Genomic DNA, 22975 nt, shown 5'->3' with positions numbered 1-22975 from the left:
AAAATGTTTTCATTGCTTCTTCATAACTGTAATTTCGCTACTGCTATGAATCATAATGTAAATATCTCATATGTGACCCCTGTGAAAGGGTCATTTGACCCTAAAGGGGTAGCAACTGAGACCCACTGCCTTTAGTGACTTATAATTTGAAACACCAGTAAAGTTGCCTAGCACCTCTGACCTCTAGTTCCCACAAACTATGGTGGTATTAGTCAGCTCAAAAGGCTGTTGGTGGAATTAAATGAATAGGCAGTGAATGGTTAAATACCTGAACAGTCCTCCTCCTGATAGAGGCATTTGACTAAATTTAACTTCTTCCCTTTAAATGAATGAATGAATGAATGAATGAATGAATGAATGAAATCCTCCTATTTTCTGGCATAAAAATGTTTGCTCTTTAAAACAAATATGTATATTTTAAATTATAAATGTAATGGTTTTGTTTATACTATCGCTTATACACGCTTTATTTTATTTATTTTATTTTATTTTTGCGGTGCTAGGGATTGAAATGATGCTAGGCAAGCACTTTACAACTGGGCTGTAGACCCAGCTCATTCACATTTCAATTTATATGGCTGAGCATTCTATGAATAAAACAGTATAGAATTATTACCATCACAGACTTCTAACTTTGAATGCCAGTATTATCACTTTTTGCTCACGTGTGTGTGTGTGTGTGTGTGTGTGTGTGTGTGTGTGTGTGTGTGTGTGTGTAGTTCAATGGGCAATCAAAGTTGGAACTAGTATTAATTGACATAATGATTCAAACTTAACAATAAGAAAAGTAATGTGTGAAAATATGTGGTATTTCTGTTTCTTGGCCCCCAACTTTTACATGGGGGTACTGACTTCACTGAATTCAAGGGAAGACCTCAAGAGCACAGCAGAATGAAGCCAGTACCAGAACCATGTTTTCATTCCTTCATTAGTACTCTTTTGTCTGCAACAAAACAATGAAAATGACAGATACCAAAGTCTTCAAAAGGAATGAATGAAGCACAAGGAAAGGGATACAATATGTTATTCCTGGCTCCATCATTCAACTGAGACCCTGCTAGATCTGTGTATGTCAATATCTTCTGGACTGTGTATGTCAATATCTTCTGGAAAACAAGAAATATTTGCTTACATAAGGACAACAGGGGGTAATAAATGCAAAGTGTATAGTAGCATGCCCAACACACAGTAGTCATTTTTTATCATAGCCTTAAAATACCCACATGGAATTTTAAGTCTCTGACTATAGATTACAGAACCTGTTAACCAATGAAAAAACTGAATTCAAAAGACTTAAGTTGAGTAGCGTTGACTAAGTTTGCTGGTATTATTTTTAGAACAGAACAAGACATTTAAATAATTTAATTTCACAACTCTGTCTATAAACTCTCTAATAATTTACTTTAAAATGGTTTGCTATGCTAAAGAAAATGCAAGCTAAAATCTGTTCAGCAGTGTACTGTGGTAAGAACTGAAAGTAAGTTTTCTTAATATTTATACATTTTTTAATATCAAGTCTGTAACTTTCAGATTCTCCTTTAATAAATTTTTATCACTATCAATAGGTTAGATTGCTTAGAAAAACTTCTAGCTCTAAACCATCTTGCCACCTAAAATTACAGTGTTTTATTTCAGCATCACTAAAAGCATAATGTCTTAATATAAATGAATATTTAAAAAATAAAGTAAGAAATGTAATTTGGTTGTCAAGAGTGTTTACCTTGCATGTACAAAGCCCTAGGTTCAAGCCCTACCTAATATTGCATAAAACCAGGTATAGTGGCATATACCATAAACCCCAGCATTCTAGAGGTAAGGCTAGGAAAATCAGAAATCTCAAGGTCATAATTGGACACATAGTTTGAATTCAGACAGGACTCAATATTAAAAAAAAAAAAGAAAAAGAAAAAAGTAGCATACACTTGCTTAACCTTTAAAAGATCACTTACTAAAAAGTATTAGCAAGCAGTAGTGCTTTAGACATTTTCCTGGATTAATCACACCAAAGAATTTATGCATTATGGGTTGAAGTCCTGATTACAACTGTTTCACATTTCCTTGAAAGTAAAATCAAATAGAATTGTAACTAGCTAGGTACCATATCTATCACATTATAAGCCAATAGGTAGTGTACAGAACCAGAAAAAAAACAACATATAATAAAGTATTACAAAATACATGTGTAATTTCTTATGCATTTGTAGAAAACTAGCATTATTGGGCTATATCTTTGCATATGAAATCCTCAAAAATGAGGTAAAAATGTAATGTACTGATATTTGAAGTCCGAATTTGCTGTTATACCAGCCATTGACTTACCAGGGTTCTCCTTTAAGATCTGAAGTTATGTGTTCTGGGAGGAAGAATCCATGCCATTTTGAACTTCCTAGTAGCTCCTGAGGAATCCTTTTTGATACATCATAATAGTGACCAAATCGTGAAGATGACACTGGCCCAACCTGCCAGAAAATTGTGCTGGTTATTAAAACAACATTATTTTACACTATAATTTTTTGTCTTCTATCCAGTTAATGAGGAAAAGCTGTTACACATATAGTTACTGAATTTGAAGACCCATACAATAGCCTTTATTAGCCAAACTATATACAGTGAGGAATTAAACTTTCTGAAGTTTTTCAGTGTTAATGATTCCTAAGTTTATAAAAATTCATATACCTTTCTCATTTTAAAACTATTTCATACATCTCTTTTTTAAGTTAAAAATTCAATATACATAATTCTTAATTCATGTATAATAGCTCACATTTTAATGACAAATTGAATAAGGACATGCAAGAACTAAATGAAGTTAAGCCAAATTAATTCATTGGGTGAAAGCCCCAACAGAAATCAAATATTTAAAATGTGTTTAACTAAATATTGTATTGAAACTAAATGCTCATAGGACAATGTGTATACATGTACAATATTTCTTATAAACTTTAACAAAGAAGATGGTGTAATATGTACTGGAGTCCAGACAGGATCAAGGCATGTGTGAGAGTGAGAGAATGTATGGGAACTATGTGAGACCATCGGAAACTTGACATGATCATTAGTTCATGGTTTTACATTCATTATTAACAGTTTCTCCAAGATACCAACTTTCTCTTAGGAAACTAATAACTATTGGCACTAAATTTATTTACATATGTGAGTAAAAATTTATTAACTATTATTCTGAATGGAATCTAGGCTGATTTTAGTCAATACATCCCTTGTCCCCATACCCTTCTATATAAAGTTGAACTATTAGCAAGTTTCACCTAGCAACAGCTTCCCATAAAAGCTCTGATCTGATCTTTATTGTAACCATTCCAGAGTGCTAAGAAACTGACAAACTTGGGGATGCTCAAAACACATACAGTCTCTGCAGAAACATGAGAACTCTTAGGTTCTTATCTTACAGAATGACAATTTTTTAATTTACCTAAACATACGTTTGCTTGACACTAGCTATTTGCATTTAAGATTTCAATGATTCATATTCCTAAATTAAATGCCTATAAACACCAAATTATACAGTCACATGAAATAAAACATCCTGAAGTCTAATAGAAGCATTTTTTCCTAGATTGAGTCTGTGGGTGTTACATTTATTTTCTAAATAAAATGAATGTGCATCTCTCCATAAGGTACTATTTATTTTCATTAATGAAAGACATCTATTAGTTGGCTTCAATATAATCTTTTCAATGCAGTAATAATATGTGCAGGATTATGGTTCCTAAGATACAAATTCTCCATTTATTATGAAAAGTATTGACAAATAAATTATATGACATTAAAATAAGTTTCTTAAAAATACAGTGTAAAGGTTTTTAAATGTAAAGTTATTAGTCTAAAGCAATTTAAACAAGGTCTGTTCTTTGGCCTATAATTGATTCTTTATCCGGATTATAGTTCAGAATGTTTTTAGTGCAATCTCTGCGAGAGCTCATCTTTTTATTGTGTAAGTCCAAGCCCTCTTAATGTTTCAGAAAGGCCTTGACTAACTGAACTTTGATCTGATGTCTTCATTGAGAAAAACACCAGGTTGCCCATTTCAGATGCAAATCCCCCTAAGGCCCAATAGAATTCAGTAAAGACAGCAAAAAAGAAGAAACCAGAAGTTTCCAGGATCCTCTTTGAGAATCCTGGGGCACACTGGTGTCCCTAATCCATGCTACTGCATGGATTAAGGTAGGTGATAACCTTTCCTGATTCAAAAGAATAAGCTGAGTGCCTACAAACTGGGTGGAGACTAGGATTTGGCTATAATAAAACACCATGCAATAAAAGCTTGGTCTATGTCAGAAGCCTCTGAAAAGGCCTCAATGTACCACATTCCCAGGCCTGGTAGGGAAGCTTGCAAAAGCCTACCTGAATCAAATAAGCATGAATAATCTATTTTAGCAGACTGACCATGGGGAGAGAGAAAGAAAGAGAGACTTTTCACTTCTTTTAAGTTTGAGTTAATAAATTTATTAGTGGATTGAAGGTTCTTGAAGTCCCATGCACTCACAGAAACACACCAAATTACCAAAAAGCAAGGTATGCTTTTTAAGTTGCCGTCAGTATTAATGTTTTTAATTATAATATTAGTGTGACAGAATTCCCAGATTTTGGATCAATCAAGGCAGAAAATTGATTTCATGCTGTGACAGTTTACATATAGAACACAAACAATTCATTAAAATGTAAAAATAAAACTGGAAAGTTTTCTTACTATAATTGTTATTAACTTATTTATATGTTAAGATCAAATATGACAGCAAAAATATTGATAAGGTAGAAACAGTTTTCATTAATGATGAAAGATGTCAATCTTTCAATAAAAGGAAAACAAAACAAACATATTTTCATAGGATAAAAGGTTTTGCAATTTTTCTATCCAAGACATATAATATTAGCATACAGTCAGATTTCTGAAATACTGAACTCTTTTGAGACCTAGAAATTTCTTTTGAAAATGAAAGCTTACTGTTGTTACTCTAACAGTGTTTATCTATAAAGATATCATTGTCATAAAAACCAAATTGCATTTTTATATCAACCTATCATGAGAAAGCAGTTCATTTATTTCACATGCTAAGAACATGTTGCTTTAATTTTACATATGACGAGTTTTATTATACATACATAAACTACCTTTAACTTCACCATCTGTGGAATACAAAAAATTGAAGTTTTTACTGTGCTAAAAAATGAAATCTGAAAGGAGGTGAGGAGGAAAGCTGAGCAACATAACAACAGGACACTCCAACACCATCACACTACATCTCTAGGAAGCAACAAACTGCAGAGAAAACACACAAATAGTCTACATAAGCTATGGCTCACCATTGTTATTAAGTCTTGTTTCTGAGAGCCTGGCAAAACAGCAAGAATCTAACCATTCACTAAACCATTCAAAGCCTCAGTTCAACTACTAGACCTGGGCTAATCTTGATTTTATTATGCTCTCAAAATAATCTATGCAATATGGGCAATTAACATTTTATAAATTTGAACATAATATAAATATCAGTATTAGTTATGATTTATTAGAGAATCAGAAAATTTATCATTGTCCTTTGACTTACTGAAAAAAATTGTTGCACACTGACACATTCACATATCTAACAGAATTGTTGTGGCTAAACCATTAATTATAACAAGAATCTGATATGCTGCCATGAATTGTTGCAGACTTGTTGGTACTAGAGACTTACAACTCTGGGGTGAAATCCAGATTGCACTGCAGGCCAGCAATCTGTAGGGTGAGAAGAGGGCAAGTCCACCTTTGACAAAGAATCTAAATCATTGGTGAGATAGGAAGAATTCTTAAAACTAAATATTCTTTGGCTTGAGTGAAACATTTATGCATTACTAAGTGGCTAACTTCTGTATTCACATCCTTTTCATTTTTCTTATTCCCCACGTAGACTAGGACTACACTTGCTAGATTTGGTAACAATCTGCATTAAAGAGCATCTCTGATAATCAATATACCTCCTTTTGCACTATTTCTACACTTTTACTCTTAAACCAAAATAGTGAAATTGCATTTTGTTCAAGGAAATACAGAGAGCTAAATGATTTTGTTTATTTTCACACTGGGGAATTACAAAGTGATGTCTGAACACAGAAAACAGATGAAAATATGCACTGGCTAAAGATCATTGGTATAGGTTAGTCACTGAACATAAAATTACTGTGATGGGACAAAAAAAAAAAGTGAAGAAGCCAGACATGATTCCTATTTTAAAATTGGAAGCACACACTTGTAAACAGAAGCAAACTTAAATTTGAGCACTGACAGTAAGATAAAAAATAAGTGACTACTTACTGTAGTATTAATGATTACAATTTATTATCACTTCATTTACCCACTAATTCATTTTATGGAACATACACTACATATCAATAAAACAAAACATTTTCTTTCCCTTTTTTGGGGGTGGGTGGGTGGACAGGGTCTCTGTAGCTTTGGAGGCTGTCTGTAGACCTGGAACTCTGTAGACCAGGCTGCCCTGGAACTCACAGAGATCCACCTGCCTCATCCTCTGGAGTGCTGGGATTAAATGTGTGCACCACCACCCAGCCTTACCTTATATCTTAAAATAGACTCAAGTGCTGAAATGAATATATGATTTCCAACTTTAAATAATGTCTTGAAGAAAATAAAGCAGTGAAAGAGAAAATAATATTTCATGCAGAGTGAAAAAGGAAGTCACTGTAGATAATATAGTATCTCAGCAAACCCCCAGGAAAAAATAGAACACCGAATAAATAGGAAAATATTCTAAATTATAATTTACAAAGAAACAATGGAAGCCCCAAGTAAGATGGTGGTTTTGCCTTTGTGTGATCTGTGGAAATATATGTCTGGATAAGAGGGGCTGAGAAGATGCTTAGCCATGCTACACAAGCATGAGGATCTGAGTTAAGATCCCCAATACCCATATAAAAACCCAGAAGTGGCAACATGCATCTGTAACTCTTGTCTTGGAGGGCAGAGATTTGCATATCACTGATATTCATTGGATAGCCAGCTAGTAGTTGATTTCCAAGTCTAATAAGAGACACTGTCTCAAAAATTAAAGTGGAAATAACTCAAGAGAGACCTGGTATTGGGCTGGAATACAGCTCAGTGATTATGCTTACCTAGCAAGTATGAGGCCTTAAGTTCCATTCTCAGCACTGTAAAACATAACAACAAAAGCAGCAGCAACAACAAATAAGACTTTACACATCAGCCCAGGCCTCCGCATGTACGTGCACGCGCGTGTACACACACACACACATACACACACACACACACACACACACACACACACACACACACACACACACACACACACACAAGTGAGGTAAGAAAGAATAGATTCTATCCTTAACAGAAGAAAAGTGAAAGAACATTATAAATTCATAAAAAGGAGGGTGAAGCCAAATGAGAACTGTGAAGGAAGGAAGGATGGCATAAGCACGATGAGATTAATTAATTCTCATGGAGAAGAAAGCTACATACAGGGGAAGCACCCATTGGCATCCCACCCCCCCCCCAATCCATACCCAGAATGGGGTAAGTGGTAGCTGACAAGAAAGGGCTACCCTTTCTTTGGCCAGAGTGCTGTAAGAGACTGGTAACCAGAGAAAGGCTGAGTGGTAGGTGAATAACCACAAGCTGTGAACATCCTGAGGAGAGAGACAGGCAGGGCAGACACAGATGCTGAGGTGGAAGTGATGTAAGGCAAGCCAATGCTGGGAACATCTACAATCACCCTGGGGTGAGTCCAACCGAGGGTGATATGGGGAACACCACCTCTGCCATGGTCTGTACAGCACCATGGGAACACAAGAGGTGTGATGAACCTAGCAGAGCAGACAGAGGCATTTCTCAGGCAAGGACTTTGTGCCATTTGGAAGAGAAACAACCAAGATCCAGTTGGGAAGAGAACAGCCAGCAGCAAAGGTGAGTATATGCATGGGTGCATCGTTCACAGCCCATCAGAGCCCAGGCACACAATACTCTGATCCTCAGCACACCAGACAAGGCTTCAGAGGGCAGGTTTGGGTCCCAGACTAGGAAACCTGGGAAACCTAAGTGTGACACCAAGGGCCTCTGAGGAGTGAACACACTAATCCATCTTGTTTGCATTCTTGACACTATGATTTCTCTCCACCTTCCAGAGGTAGCTACAAAACCCAAATGTTGTATGGGGAATACACTATTTGGTTTAATTTTAAAATGAAACTTTTATATCTCAATTGTGCAGCTATTTATTTTTAGCTCAGCTCTTGACTGAAATAAGCATTTCTGACTGAGCAGTTTGTGTACCTGGCCTATAATGCATATTTCCCTTCTTATTTGTATTTGTATATGCAAATTAACAAAAGCAAATGAAAAGGGGGACATAACAATGGACACTGAGGAAATTCAGAGGATCATCAGGTCATACTTTGAAAACCTGTACTTCACAAAATTTGAAAATTTAAAGGAAATGGACAATTTTCTGGATAGATATCACTTACCAAAATTAAATCAAGAACAGATAAGCAATTTAAATAGACCTATAGCCCCTAATGAAATAGAAGCAGTCATCAAAAGTCTCCCAACCAAAAAAAAGCCTAGGGTCAGACGGTTTCAGTGCAGAATTTTACCAGATAAGCAAAGAACTAGTTAATACCAATACTCCTCAAATAGTTCCACACAATAGAAGCAGAAGGGTCGGTCACTGCCAAACTTTTTCTCCAAGGCTACAATTACCTTGTTACCCAAGCCACACAAAGACACAGCTAAGATAGAGAACTTTATACCAATCTTCGTCATGAACATTGATGCAAAAATACTCAATAAAATACTGGCAAATCAAATCCAAGAACACATCAGAAAAACCATCCACCATGATCAAGAAGGATTCATCCTAGGGATGCAATGATGGTTCAACATATGAAAATCCATCAATGTAATCCACCATATAAACAAACTGAAAAAAAAAACTACATGATCATCTTGTTTCTAATTTAAATAAAAATTAAAAAAGTGAGTATAGAAATAAATACAGAATTATCAACAGATGGAATCTAAAATGGCTGAAAGACACTTAAGAAAGCGTTCAACATCCTTAGCCATTAGGGGAATGCAAATCAAAACAACTCTGAGATACCATCTTGCACCTGTCAGAATGGCTAAAATTAAAAACACCAATGACAGTTTATGCTGGAGAGGATGTGGAGAAAGGGGAACACTTCTCTCTACTGTTGGTGGGAGTGCAAACTCATACAGCCACGTTGGAAATCAGTATGGCTGTTCCTCAGGAAAATGGTAATCAGTCTACCATAAGATCCAGCAATTCCACTCTTTGGCATCTACCCAAAGGATGCCCATTCATACAACAAGGACATCTGTTCAACTATGTTCATAGCAGCATTATTTGTAATAGCCAGAACCTGGAAGCAACCTAGATGCTACTCAACTGAAGAATGGATAAAGAAAATGTGGTACATTTACACAATGGAGTACTACTCAGAGGGAAAAAAACAACAATGGAATCTTGAAATTCGCAGGCAAATGGATGGAACTAGAAGAAACCATCCAGAGTGAGGTAACCCAGTCACAAAAAGACAAACATGGCTTGTGCTCACTAACATATGAATTTTAGACATAGAACAAAGGATTACCAGCCTACAATCTACACCCCCAGGGAAGATACAAGAGGAAGAAACAAGGAGGACCCTAAGAGAGACATACATGGTCCCCGAGAGAAGGGGAAAGGGACAAGAGCTCCTGAACAAATTGGGAGCATACAGGGAGGGGAGAGGGAATTAGGAGAAAGAGAAGGGGAGAAAAGGAGTGGGGAGGACATGAGACACCAGGAAGACTGAATCAGGGGAAGAATAGAGGAGAGTAAGAAAAGAGAAACCTTAATAGAGGGAGACGTTATAGTTTTAAAGAGAAATCTGGCACGAGGGAAATGTCCAGAGATATATAAGGATGACAACCAAATAAGATTCTAAGCAATAGTAAAGGGGTTATCCTAAATGCCCTTCCCCTATATTGAGATTGATGACTACCTTATATGCCATCTTAGAGCCTTCATCCAGTAGCTGATGAAAGCAGGAGCAGACACTCACAGCTAATCACTGAGCAGAATTCCTGGAATCCAGTTGTAGAGAGGGAGGTGTGATAAACAAAAGAGTCAAGACCAGGCTGGGGAAACCCATATAAACAACTGACCTGAACAAGGGGGAGCTCATGGACCCCAGAGTGACAGCTTGGAAATCAGCATAGGACAGAACCAGGCCCTCTGAACGTAGGTGTCAGTTAAGAGACCTGGGCAGTGTATGGGGCCTCTGGTAGTGGAACAGTGTTTATCCCTAGTGTATGAATGGACATTGGTAGCCCATTCCCCATGTAGGGATACTCTCTCAGCCTAGCCTCCCCCAAATGATGTGACAGACTTTGATGATCCTTCATGGAAGGCCTCACCCTTTCTATGGAGCAAACGAGGGATGGGATAGGGGTTGGTTTGGGGAATGGGAGGAAGGAAGAGAGAGGGAACTGGGATTGATATGTAAAATAAGATTGTTTCTAATTTAAATTAAAAAACTGAAAAAAAAAAAAGATCTGAGGTTGAAACTACCAGAGAAAAACAGATAAGACATTAAGGCATAGGCACAGGATGAGAAGGCGTCAAATAGCACAGGAAATATTCTTAAGTACCCAGAAATGGGATTACATATGATGAAAAAGTTTCTATATATAGCAAAGGACATAGCAGTGTAAGGAGACAGCCTTCTTTAATGGTTAACAATTTTTATCCACTATGTATCTGAAAGGGGGGGGTCAATATTTGCGATCTATAAAGAACTATAGAAGTAAACACATGAAAAAAATCCCCAAATCAATAAATGACTTCATAAATTTAACAGAGAAAGCACATGCCCTTCTACTACTGAGGTTCAAGTAGTCCCTACATCTTCTCTAAGTGTCAACCTGTCAGTTAACCCCCTTTCCTAAGCACATGAGCTACATTCATCTTAGATTCTCAGTCATAGCTACACTAGACTATACATGTTACAAACTTCTGAATTTACCCCATTATCCTCTATTAGCTTTTAATATGAGTGATTTTACATTCTAGATATACTATAATATATGTCATTTTTGTTTACTAATGGACATTTAGGTTATTTTCAATCTTTCACTATTCAAATGTGCTATGTGAATAATTCTTACATATTCTACAGCTGAGCAAATACATTCATGAGGTAAATTTCGAAGGATATTATCAAATTATCCTCTATAGAAGCTACATTTAAAGTTGCTTTTAAAATTGTGTGTGTGTGTGTGTGTGTGTGTGAGAGAGAGAGAGAGAGAGAGAGAGAGAGAGAGAGAGAGAGAGAGAGAGAGAGAGAGAGAGAGAGAGATGTGTTAAGTGTGGGAACAGACATGCTAAAGGACATTTGTCAGCTCTGTGGTTAGATATTCTGGGTGTGCAAACACAGGTTGTCAGGCCAGTGCAGCAAGTGTTTTTACCTGCTGAGCTATCCTGTCATTCTTCTACCATCTGTGCTTTTATCAGCAAGAAGGAGAGTATGACTTTCCCTCTATTAGTAATAAAGTATCTTGATAAATATTTTAGAACACCGTGACACCGATTATTGAACAGTGACAGGGCAGTATTATAGTTTTAAACTACATTTCTTTTTCTTTTTCTTTCTTTCTTTCTTTCTTTCTTTCTTTCTTTCTTTCTTTCTTTCTTTTCTTTCTTTCTTTCTTTCTTTTTTTCTTTTTTGGTTTTTTGAGACAGTTTCTCTGTGTAGCTTTGGAGCCATCCTGACACTTGCTCTGGAGACTAGGCTGGCCTTGAACTCACAGAGATCCGCTTGTCTCTGCCTCCCAAGTGCTGGGATTAAAGGCATGCGCCACCAACGCCCGGCTCTAAACTAAATTTCTTTTATTGTAACTGAAACCAGATATCTGATCTATAAGTTTAAAAGTCACAAAAATGTCCTCTTCATATTGTTGTTGACTTGTAGAAATTCAGTTTTCCTTGTTCATTTTACAGGATCAACTTATACAAGGAAAATTACTCCCTATTTTTTTTTTAAGATTTTATTTATTTATTATATATACAACATTCTGTTTCCATGTATATCTGCACACCAGAAGAGGGCACCAGATCTCATAATGGATGGTTGTGAGCCACCATGCGGTTGCTGGGAATTGAACTCAGGACCTTTGGAAGAGCAGCCAGTGCTCTTAACCTCTGAGTCATCTCTCCAGGCCAATTATTCCCTATTTTATATATGAGCACAAATACTCTCTAATTTGCAGTTTGTTCATAGTTGTCTAAATTAAAGTTTTAAATCCTGTTATTCAAATAAAGTATATGTGTAAAAGAACACCTTGCTACGACTTAATATACATGTTTTGGTACACCGCTTATGGGTGAGTACTTGATATTTGCTGACCAAATTAATAAACACATTTATTATTAACTGTTAATACCTGTATTTATTATTATTCATGATTTAGGCATTAAAATATGGTGGAAATATAGGAGAAAATAAGATAAGTTCTCTATCTTCCCAAAGAAGCCTCACCTGATGAAGAAGGTAAAGGAATAGTTAATTAGGAAACACTGTGGCATATGAAGCGTGAAGTACTGTAATACTTTTCTCAGTGCTATCATTAGTTACCTGACAAGAAATGAGTTTGTTATAGCTCAAAGTTCCCTCAAACAGTCTGACATGGTGAAGGTATGGCAGCAGGAGAATATAAAGCTAGTCAGTCACATTGCTTCTATAGTCAGACAGCAGACAGAATATCCATGTTGTATGTGTGCTCTCTCTCCCTCCCTCCCTCCCTCCCTTCCTCCCTCCCTCCCTCCCCTCCTCCCTCCCCTCCCTCCCTCCCTCCTCCCTCCCTCCCTCATTCCCTCTCTCTCTCTCTCTCTGTTTTTGAGACAGGGTTTGTTTTTATTGCTTTGGAGCCTGTCTTGGGACTTGTTCTGTAGATCAGGCTGGCCTCGAACTCACAGAGATCCGCCTGCCTCTGCCTCCCGAGTGTTGGGATTAAAGGCGTGCTCCACCAAAGCCCAGCGTGCTTTCTCTTTTTTGTAAATTCAGTACCTTAGCTTATGGAATGGTACAGTCATATTCAGGTGTGTCTTCTCTCCTCAGCTAAGTTTCTTTGGAAGCACATGTGTGTCTCCTAGGCAATTCTAAATCTAGTTCAAGTTAACATTGAAAGTTAATCATTATAAATCCATCTGTGCTGGATAGTTTTATGTGAACTTGAAACAACCTAGAGTCATCAGCAAGGAGGGAGCCTCAATTGAGAAATGCCTCCATAAGATCCAGCTGTAAGACATTTTCTTAATTAGTGATCAATGAGGGAGGGCCCAGTCCATTGTGGGTGATACCATCCCTGGGCTGGTGGTCCTGGTTCTATAAGAAGGCAGGCTGAGTAAGCCATGGGAAGCAAGCCAAGGAAGGGCAGCAAGCCAGTAAGCAGCACTTCTCCATGGCTTCTGCATCAGTTCCTACCTCTAGGTTCTTGCCCTCACTGCTTTTGATAATGAACTGTTGTATAGAACTGTAAGTGAAATAAACCCTTTCCTCCTCAAGTTGCTTTGGTCATGGTGTTTCATCACAACAAAAGCAACCCAGACTAAGACAAGATCTCTTACCAACTAAATAGCCAAACACATAATTTTAAACTATAATATTCCACTTCTGGCTCTAAAGTCTCAGATTTAATACAAAATGCATTTAGTCCATCTGTAAGAGTCTCAAATATCAAAGATCTAATATAACTCTGAAGCCCAATGTTCAAAAGTCCCTTCTAAAATCATAGGCAATCTTATCAGGAATATCTCAAGGACTTGCTACATGGTCATCCTTGGCTACAAAGCAAGTCCAAGTATGCCCTGGACTACACAGGACACTTGCCAGAAAAAAAGAAAAGGAAGGAAAGAAAGGGAGGAAGGAAGGAAGGAGAGGAAGAAGGGAGAAGCTGTCTAAATTATTTTGTTTGTACTTGCTGAATCAGTAAGCTTCAGGTTTTGTGAAAGATACTGTCTCAGGAAGTAAGGAGGAGAGAGGTGGAAGACACATAAAACTGGCCTCTATGAACAGACACACACAAAAGAAAACAAGTTATATCATAAACATTTCTAATACACAACGGCACAGAATAATATTCCCATTTCAAAAAGAAAAACTGGCCCAAAGCCACAAGACCTAAAACCAAGCAGGGCAAACAAGACCCAGAGACTCTACAAAGTGACAAGAAATGCTTTGTACATTTTCGAGGCAGTTTGTATGTAGACTTGCCTGCATCTTGGGTTGCAACTGGTATCGCCAGGCTATTTTCATGTTAACATCTGATTCTGGTGTTTTAGAATTATGAACATCTTCAAGCTCTTTTTTACCATTGTCATCAAGTAGTGGTGCAGGGAGTTCCTAAGAAAACAGAATAACACATTATATGACATCATTGCTAAATATGTTAATTTCTTGAACCATAATGTCAGCAATGCTAGAATTTTCCAATGCATTAAACAAACATGGGTGTCTTGTAATTGATTTAAGCGCAAACAGAATGATTTAGAGATTCCGTCCCTCCGTTTCTCTTTTTTTTCTTCCTTTCTGACAAGTGTCCTGTACAGTTCAGGGCATACTTGAACTTGCTATGTAGCCAAGGATGACTATGAACCTCTCCTCCTCCTGCTCTAGTCTCCCAAGTGCTAGCATGACTAATGTGACCATTATGTCCAGTTTATGTGGAGCTGAGGATTGAACTGAGGACTTCGTGCATGCTGGAAACCATTCTACCAATTGAGCTACATCTCTGGACCTTAACATAGACAATTCTAAAACAGAAAAGGAGTATAATATGAGATATAAAGTTCAATGTTTTTCAATTAACTATTATTCAAAAACCACCCAAATTTTTATATTCATAAAAATCAATTGCTATTTTAGTAAGAATCAAAGTACATACTAAAAAAATTATATACATAAAAAGTATGGAATCGGCACTTTTTTACTAAGTTTTTTTACTAAGTTTTTACTAAGTTTTTACTAAGTTTACTATATGTTATTACTGTTGTGTTTGCCATGGGATTAAATACATCATTGTACAATCTGTTTACTGGTTTGTAATTTGAGAATTCAAAAAAATTTATCACTGAAATAATGGATGAAGTAACAGTAGAGAATAAAGAAATTTATTTTCCCAATATCAAATTGCTATTTTTAAAAACCTATTTTACATTTTAAACAACAAAATGGAATTTAAAATCTTGTATTAAATATAGAGATACTGAATCCTAATATATTATTTGTAAGGTGACCTACTGATTAGTTATAAAAGAAACTTTAAAATTATTATTGTCATGTGTTATATAAACTTATGATCCTTCCTTCTTTGCCTCAAGACTGCTGGTATTACAGACATATACCACAAGGCTCAGCTTATATGACTTAAAATGAAAGTAAACACAATATTTTAGAGTCTATAATCCATTGGTTTTTAATATTTCAGAGTTGTGCATTTCTTACAGTATAGCTTTCTGTTACTGTGACAAACACCTAAATGAAACAAGATAAAATGAGGAAGGATTTGTTTTGGGTCACAGTTTCACAGATACAGTCCATAGCCATCTGGCTGCATTGTTTCCAGGCCTGTTGCTAGGCGAAAAAAGTGTAAGCATGTGGAGGAATAGAACTTCCCATCTCATGATTACAGAGTGTAGGATGCAGGATACAGAGAGGTATAAAAAGAAGGATGCAAAGCTAAGATAAAGTTGTCAAAGGCAAGCTCCTAATGAATAAGTTCTAATTAGCCCCACCTTCCATAATTTCATCATATTTCAATAGCCTATTCAAATTCTGAATATTATAGTAGATTAATCCATTGATTAGGTCAAAGCTTTCATGATCTAATCATCTTTGTAAATGTCCTTACTGCCACATTCAGTTCTGTGCTGTACAAATCTTGCAGGTGTCTCACTGCCACCAAGTTAACAATAGAGATTAGCTATCATAACCACTATCCAACTTCAGGATGTTTTCACCATTCTGCAAAGATAACCAGTGCATTTTTGAGAGCCAGTGTCAACTACTGATCTTTCTATTTCTATGAATTTGGCTCTTCTGAACATTTTATATAGTGGTACAAAATTTTATGTCTGGTTTCTTTTACTTAACATGTTTATCCATGTTGTTGTAACATACATCAGGACTTCATCCTTTTTCATTAGCAAATGTTATATTGAATGGATATACTGAATTTAGCTTACCAACTATTTACTGGATCATTTCTAACTTGAAATGTTATATTACTATAAATATTCAAAAGAATTTTATTTATGTTGTATTTTTTAAACTTGAAAAGTGATATATTTGGGTAATTGAAACAATTGTGACAAACATTTTTGGTCTTAACAAGAAATCTGGTACACATGACACTGACTTAAATCAATAAATAAGGTATTAACTACAGGACTGGATAGGCTTTTACCCCAGAAACATACTGGGAAGATATAGTAATCACAGTCACAACAAACATAACTTATTTCATGGAATCTGGACAAATGTCCTAAACAGAAGGCAAAAGCTAATATTTGATGGGGGTTGTCCTTCTGTATATATGTTTCTCTTATTGGTTGATGAATAAAACACTGTTTGGCCAATGAGGGAGGAAGATAGGTGGGACTATGAGATGAGGAGAATTCTGGGAAAGGTAGGCAGAGAGAGCCTACCAAAAGAATCACCACATAGACTACAAAGGAGTAAGAGGCCCGGGCATTCTCCAGTAAGCCAAGACCATGTGGAAAGAAATACATAGCTTAGTAGTAATGGGTAAACAATTAAGACAGCGCTAGCCAATAAGAAGCCCTAACAATTAGCTAACAGTTTTATAGCAAATATAGTGTCTGTATGTTTATTTGGGGCTGAAGCAATGGGACCTGGCGGGACAAGAAAACCTTCATCAACAAATATTATCGATCATGCAGCTGAAGACATGAAATGAGGTCCATGACCACGTTTTGTTGCCACACCCTTTTAAGAGATACAAATCCTTGAGCAGATGGTGACACTTACACTTGAAAAGAACACCCATTTTGTCACACACAACCCTTAACTCCTGACACCATGAACTATTACAAAAGCTATGGTGACTGGAATTTTTGCAATGGCTCACTCAGGCTTTGTGGAGTAGCAGTGACTTCAGAAGAAGGGTACCTGTGGCCCTGGCTCTTAACATTGTTTCTATCTCCGGAGGCTACTAAAGAGGCGTACCATTTTACTACAGAGGAAATGAATTCATTGATATACAAGTTTTTGTTTTTTTTCCTGTGTGTGTATGAATTACCAGGTCATAGGAAAACCCTATAATTACCCCTTTGAAGAAATAGTAGAATGTTTTCTGAAGTAACCACACATTTTAATCATCTGAACAATAATCTATTAAGAATTGCATTATTACTTCATCTTCAACACTTATTTTCCTTTTTAAATAAAGCTATACTAGTAGAAATTAGATGGTATTCAGTATAGTTTGAGATTGAATTTGTATTTCCCTGGTAACAGTGATGCTCAATCTTTTATCATGCACAGGTTTGGGCATTTGCATGACTTCCTTTGAATACATCATGCGTTTCCTACTTCCCAGATTCATCCCTTCCTTCCTTCCTTCCTTCCTTTGTTCTTCCTTCCTTCCGTCCCTCCGTCCCTCCTTCCATCCCTCCCTCCCTTCCTCCCCTTGTTGCTTCCTAGGATGACCTTGATCTCCCTCTTCTGTTTCAGCCTCACATGAGCTGGGATTATAGACATTACCAGGGATTTTGACTTATCTTTTGCCATGCTGAGGACTTAACATGTGCCTCAAAAATAAATAAGCTCTCTGCCCCTGAGCTGGATCCCAGCTCCTTTTTTTCCCCCATTTAAAAGTTTTGGTTGTTTGTCTTTTTTATATTTAGTAGTAAAAATTTCCCTGTTTATTCTGGACTGTAGATGTTTCAATTCTTACAGTAGACTTTCAGTTTTTATATTTGGATCTTTGATACATTTCAACTGAATTTTTTTTTTATTCTAAATGTGTATGAGTACTTTGCCTGCACAGTTCTTTGTGCCACTGCATGCCTGGTGCCTATAGAGAAAAAACAGAGGACATCAGATCTCCTAAAAATGGAGTAATGAGTTATCATGTGATGCTGGAACCAAAGCTGGATCCTGTGGAAAAGCAGCCAGTGCTGTCAACTGTTGACCCATCTTTCTAGCCTCTCAAATACATTTTCACATATGATTTGACATAGGACTTCTTATTTCAGGACTAAAGTCTTATTATTATAAAACTCTTAAGTATCTACCATGCACTAAATTTTAGTCTAGGAAGAATCAAAGAACACACACACACACACATAGTGCTTACCTTATTGCAGACTGTTTTCTAAGTGTTGTAGAGATTTTAATGTGTTATTACATCAAACTTAGGAAGTATTATCACTACACTCCTCTGTGGTGGTTTGAATGAGACATATCCACCTAGGCTCACCTATTTAAACATCTGTTCCCCCGCTGGTAGTGTTGGGGAGGTTTGGAGGTGTGGCATTGCTGGAAGAAGTATGTCACTGGGGGCAGACTCTGAGGTTTCAAAGCCTTGTGGTTCAAGATATAAGCTTGTGGCATCCCACAGTGGTGCCACTCCTTTCCTTGCCATTATGTGCTCTAACCCTTTGGAACCACCAGCTAAAATAAACTCTTTCTTCTATAAGTTGCCCTGGTTGTGGTGTTTCAGTACAGCAATAGACAGATAAGAAATGAGCACTACAGGAACTGTTGCTGTGAAGAATCTGATTGTGGTTTTCTTTTTTTTTTTCCTGTAAGAATGTAGAAGACATTCATGCTAGAAATGTGACCAAATGCTGTAAGCAAAGCTTTCTTTCCCGCCCCCAATGGCTTTAAAATATTACATTGCATTGTTTAATCAAAATTCAGTTCACTATTTCCGTCTTGTGGACCTTTTGGCTGTTTACATTGTGAAAATGCCACAACAAGCATATTTCTTTATACCATGCCTCTGTATCTTAAGTGATTATCTCTGTGAGATCTATGGGGAAAAAAAGAACAAAAATAATAAACAGTCCAGTTTCTACCACTTGGCTTTCACTAATCTCAACAACTGGCTTAATAACAAAAGAAACCAGTAATTTCAGGAACCTAGGAGCACCATTTATGTGAAAACACAGGATTGCAGAAAGTCTTTAAAAGGAACTGGCAAGACCCCAGATCCTCCTATATGTTCCTCCAGAGCCAGGATGCTACTCCTCCCTCCTCTACATCAGAAATGGAGGCCAAACAGACAAACTCTGAAGTAGAAGCATAGCAAAGAGATGTGATGAGATGATGGTTTATTGAAAGTCTTCAAGAAAAGGGTGATCAAAGTTGCACTCTAACATGTACAAAAACACACCACACACACACACACACACACACACACACACACACACACACACACACACACACACGCACAGCTGCTATGCTATCAGAACAACAGAAGTCAATCTTAAACAGAACAGGAAAGATGCCAGAAGATTGGAAGATTAGAGATATCACTAGATGAGCTTATGAGCCATAAATGTACTAGCTCAAGGTTTATGTGCTCAGACACAAAGTCCGTCCAATTAGTTTTTCTATTCTTTACTACTGAATACAGAGAGAAATCATCAAATACTTGAGAAAAGCATCTGACACAGAATTCAAATACCAAGGTGAATGAGCAAGAAATGGAAACGATTCCAGGAGAAAATTAAATACTTCAGAATGTACAAAAAGTTATATAATAGTATGTAAAAATAATGGCATAATAATTCAATGAAAAAATACGAAGAAACATCATTTACAGAATAATAGATCTCTGTCTCTGTCTCTGTCTCTGTCTCTGTCTCTCTCTCTCTCACACACACACACACACTCACACACACACACTCTGACCAGAGCTGGAAGATCAACTTGCTCAAATCTCTTCAAATAACAAAAAAGAAAATAATGAATAGTAAGAACAGTATTAAAAAAAACCCAACAACTCAGTAGTTAACATGTTACACGATGCCAGTATGAGTACCCTAAATAATTAATATTATAAATTTTAGGAAACAAACATGAGTCAGCTCATTTTACATATGAAGATTGGAGCACAAAGGCTAATTAAGTTGTACAAGGTTACAAAACAATAAATACAGCATTTGAGTTTGGAAAGTCTTGCTTTATGATTAAATTTCCTTAAAATTTTTTATGTTAACACTACATATTTATTACTGCTCATGAGTGGTCAAAAGCCAATTGTATTACTACAACATCATGACAGCTATGGTACATTTCTTAACCATTACAGTATACTGCTTCTTGAAGTTTTCTTACTCACAAATCCTTTAAAGAAATTTTTACATGATACTGGGTTTACAGACATATGAATTTGGTTGTACAGATTACATATTTATAGGTAATTAAGATAAAGAAACTTAATTCAGAGCAATTATTTGGTATGTTTATTTTACCAGTTATTAAAGAGGAAAGTGAATTTGTGTGCTAATGATATGGATATGCTTGTTACACAATGAATTAAATCTCTTCCAAATATCAGACACTGCAGGACAGGATTTTCAACATTAGAGTTGATCAACAGTTTGATTGTATAATTGTCAATGTTGAGAAAGCTACTTCACTTAAGTACACAAAATTCATAATATATTTATGAGAGAGCATGACAGTATGTTTATGTGTCACTCTTTCAAGGTATTTCAATAACACTAAGCATTTTTCTTCACTCTTTGCTTGCTGAAATTAGGCTGATGCTACAATGATCACTAAGGATGCATTCCACAATCACCACCAGATCAGCAGACACAAAGTTACCACTATTTGCACATGTGAAACCCAAGCTTGGGATTCCTGCTATTCAAATACAAATTTTTAACATTTCAGCCAGGAGTCCATAAAAGGAACATCTAGGAAAGACTACCAATATCATATTTTTCTATAAAATTGTTCCACTGATACTTTTCCTAAGGAAATCAATCAAGTATCTAGAACAACATTCTAAGATCTAAGTTATAGGTTAAATTTTGGTTGCAAAAGTGAAACATCTTTTAAAGAGGTAAGGTATTTCCTATACTCTGAGTGTTTAAGTGATTGCCAAAGATCTACTTTTTAATTTTATTTTTGGGCATGATCAGGGCGTGGGCATAAGTTTTCTGCTTTCTGACATTCTTTTCTCTCAATGCCACACTTCTGAGAACCTTCCCAACTGACTCTGTGACTGCCATCCTTGTAAGTTCTAGGTACTAGAGTTTAATATTTATAAATCAAATCAGTTGAGCTAAATTTTAATGTCTCTGCCCTAAAAAAAAAGTGTGATATCACCAGTGCTCTGGATGATAGAAAGGAGAGTGTTGTGAAAAACACACAGGGTGGAAAAAAACATGGATGTCAGTGACTGCAGGTCAGAGGATAGAAAACAGTAGTATTCTGGGCGAGAAGCTAGCTAATGTGTTAATCTCTTTAGACATGCAAATATGACATTTAAAACAAGACTAGGAAAAATTTCAATACACATTAAACAGAAACTATAAATAAAAAGACATGTTCTAGACTAGTTTAGTGGTACTGTTTTCTCATATCTTTGTAGTGGCTCAGATATCAAGGATACAACTTTAGATTAAGTACATCTGAGATGTGAGTAGACTAAGCCAAATTCCAGGAGCATCTTTCTCTTAGCACTGTATCAATCTGTAAGGTATGTCTGAATGTTGCAATATTGCTAACTCACCTAGTTGAAAGCTCCCCTAAGTACACATTCTCCAGTATTGTTACTATGCCTTTTAGGCAAAGCATGAAGCAAAACTAGAAAAAAAAATGAAAAGTAAGCACTAATAATAATCAGCAGTATAATTTTAAAGACTTGTAAAACACATCCTGAGGCTATAGTCTGAATTCCAAATCATCAAATCAAGCTAGGAATCTGAAGAAAGGAAATTCACTGTAGAAGTATTATCTGATTGATTTTAGTACTACTATTCATAATTTGAGTGGAAAAAAATCTCTTATTGAATTTTTAGGTGACTTTTTTTAATCCTCAGAGTATAAATTGTCTGATGCTCTGAATAAAGTTGGCTATTGCATGAGACTTTTAATCAGCCTTATCTTTAGGCCCTGCTCTCCCAGGTTCATGCTGCCAACTAGAGCGGTAAACACTAAATCAACACCACACCATCCTGTTTTAGAAAGTACTAGTCAGAAGGGTCTTAAAGCAATTAGGCCATGTAATTGATCCTTGAGTTTTACTTAATTCTGTTGTGAGGCTGGGAAAAATTGAAGTACAGGGAGATTTATATTTCTTATCTAATCCTTAATAATGTGACTGTTAATATTAAATAGCATTTTGGCAACTCTTGACCAAGTTGCCAAATCCATGATTTCATAATTGCATCCTGATATTAGCTTTCCTATTTTCTTGTATACATAAAATTAAAAACTGTCAATCTGTTTAGAGTAACACTTAGCCATATTATTTTCATCATTTTTCTTTGTTTCATCTTTTAATTTGAATTACAAGTAAGATTGAATTACATGACAATCCCAGTTCCCTTCTCCCTCCTATCATTTTTCTTAAAGATACTGAACTCAGATACAAAATTTATTAATTTTCTACATAAAAATATAAAACCTGAAGTTAGCAATTTGGCTTATCTGGTAAAGTTGCCTGTTGCCAAGGCTAAGGACATGAGTTTCATTCCTGGGACTCACATGGTGGAAGGAGACAAATGACTCCCACAGTTGTCCTCTGAATGTCAAGGCACAAAAATACACACCAATAAAAGAAAAAAAAATAAAATAGTTCTAAACATAAAATTTGGATTATATATTACTTCTACAGTGTCTTCTATTAAATGTCATTTTTTTTTTGAGACAAGGTTTCTCTGTGGCTTTGGAGGCT

At 36.2% G+C, this 22975-nt stretch overlaps 1 protein-coding gene across 4 annotated transcripts in view; it reads right to left on the bottom strand.

Moving 5' to 3' along the window:
* Elp4 (elongator acetyltransferase complex subunit 4) overlaps nucleotides 1-22975 on the bottom strand; it is a 205347-nt gene that overhangs the window by 151329 nt on the left and 31043 nt on the right. For all 4 annotated transcript variants that reach the window (XM_027422316.2, XM_027422314.2, XM_027422315.2 and 1 more), the window contains exons 4-5: nucleotides 14308-14436; nucleotides 2320-2459 (exon numbers count right to left, since the gene is read on the bottom strand). In XM_027422316.2, the coding sequence (XP_027278117.1) occupies nucleotides 2320-2459; nucleotides 14308-14436 (269 nt within the window). The remainder of the gene's footprint in view (nucleotides 1-2319; nucleotides 2460-14307; nucleotides 14437-22975) is intronic.

This window comes from Cricetulus griseus, chromosome 6, assembly GCF_003668045.3.
Source record: "Cricetulus griseus strain 17A/GY chromosome 6, alternate assembly CriGri-PICRH-1.0, whole genome shotgun sequence".
NCBI classification, from domain to species: Eukaryota; Metazoa; Chordata; class Mammalia; order Rodentia; family Cricetidae; genus Cricetulus; species Cricetulus griseus.
Note: the sequence above shows the minus strand (reverse complement) of the source record. Positions and strands in the feature narration are given on the sequence as shown.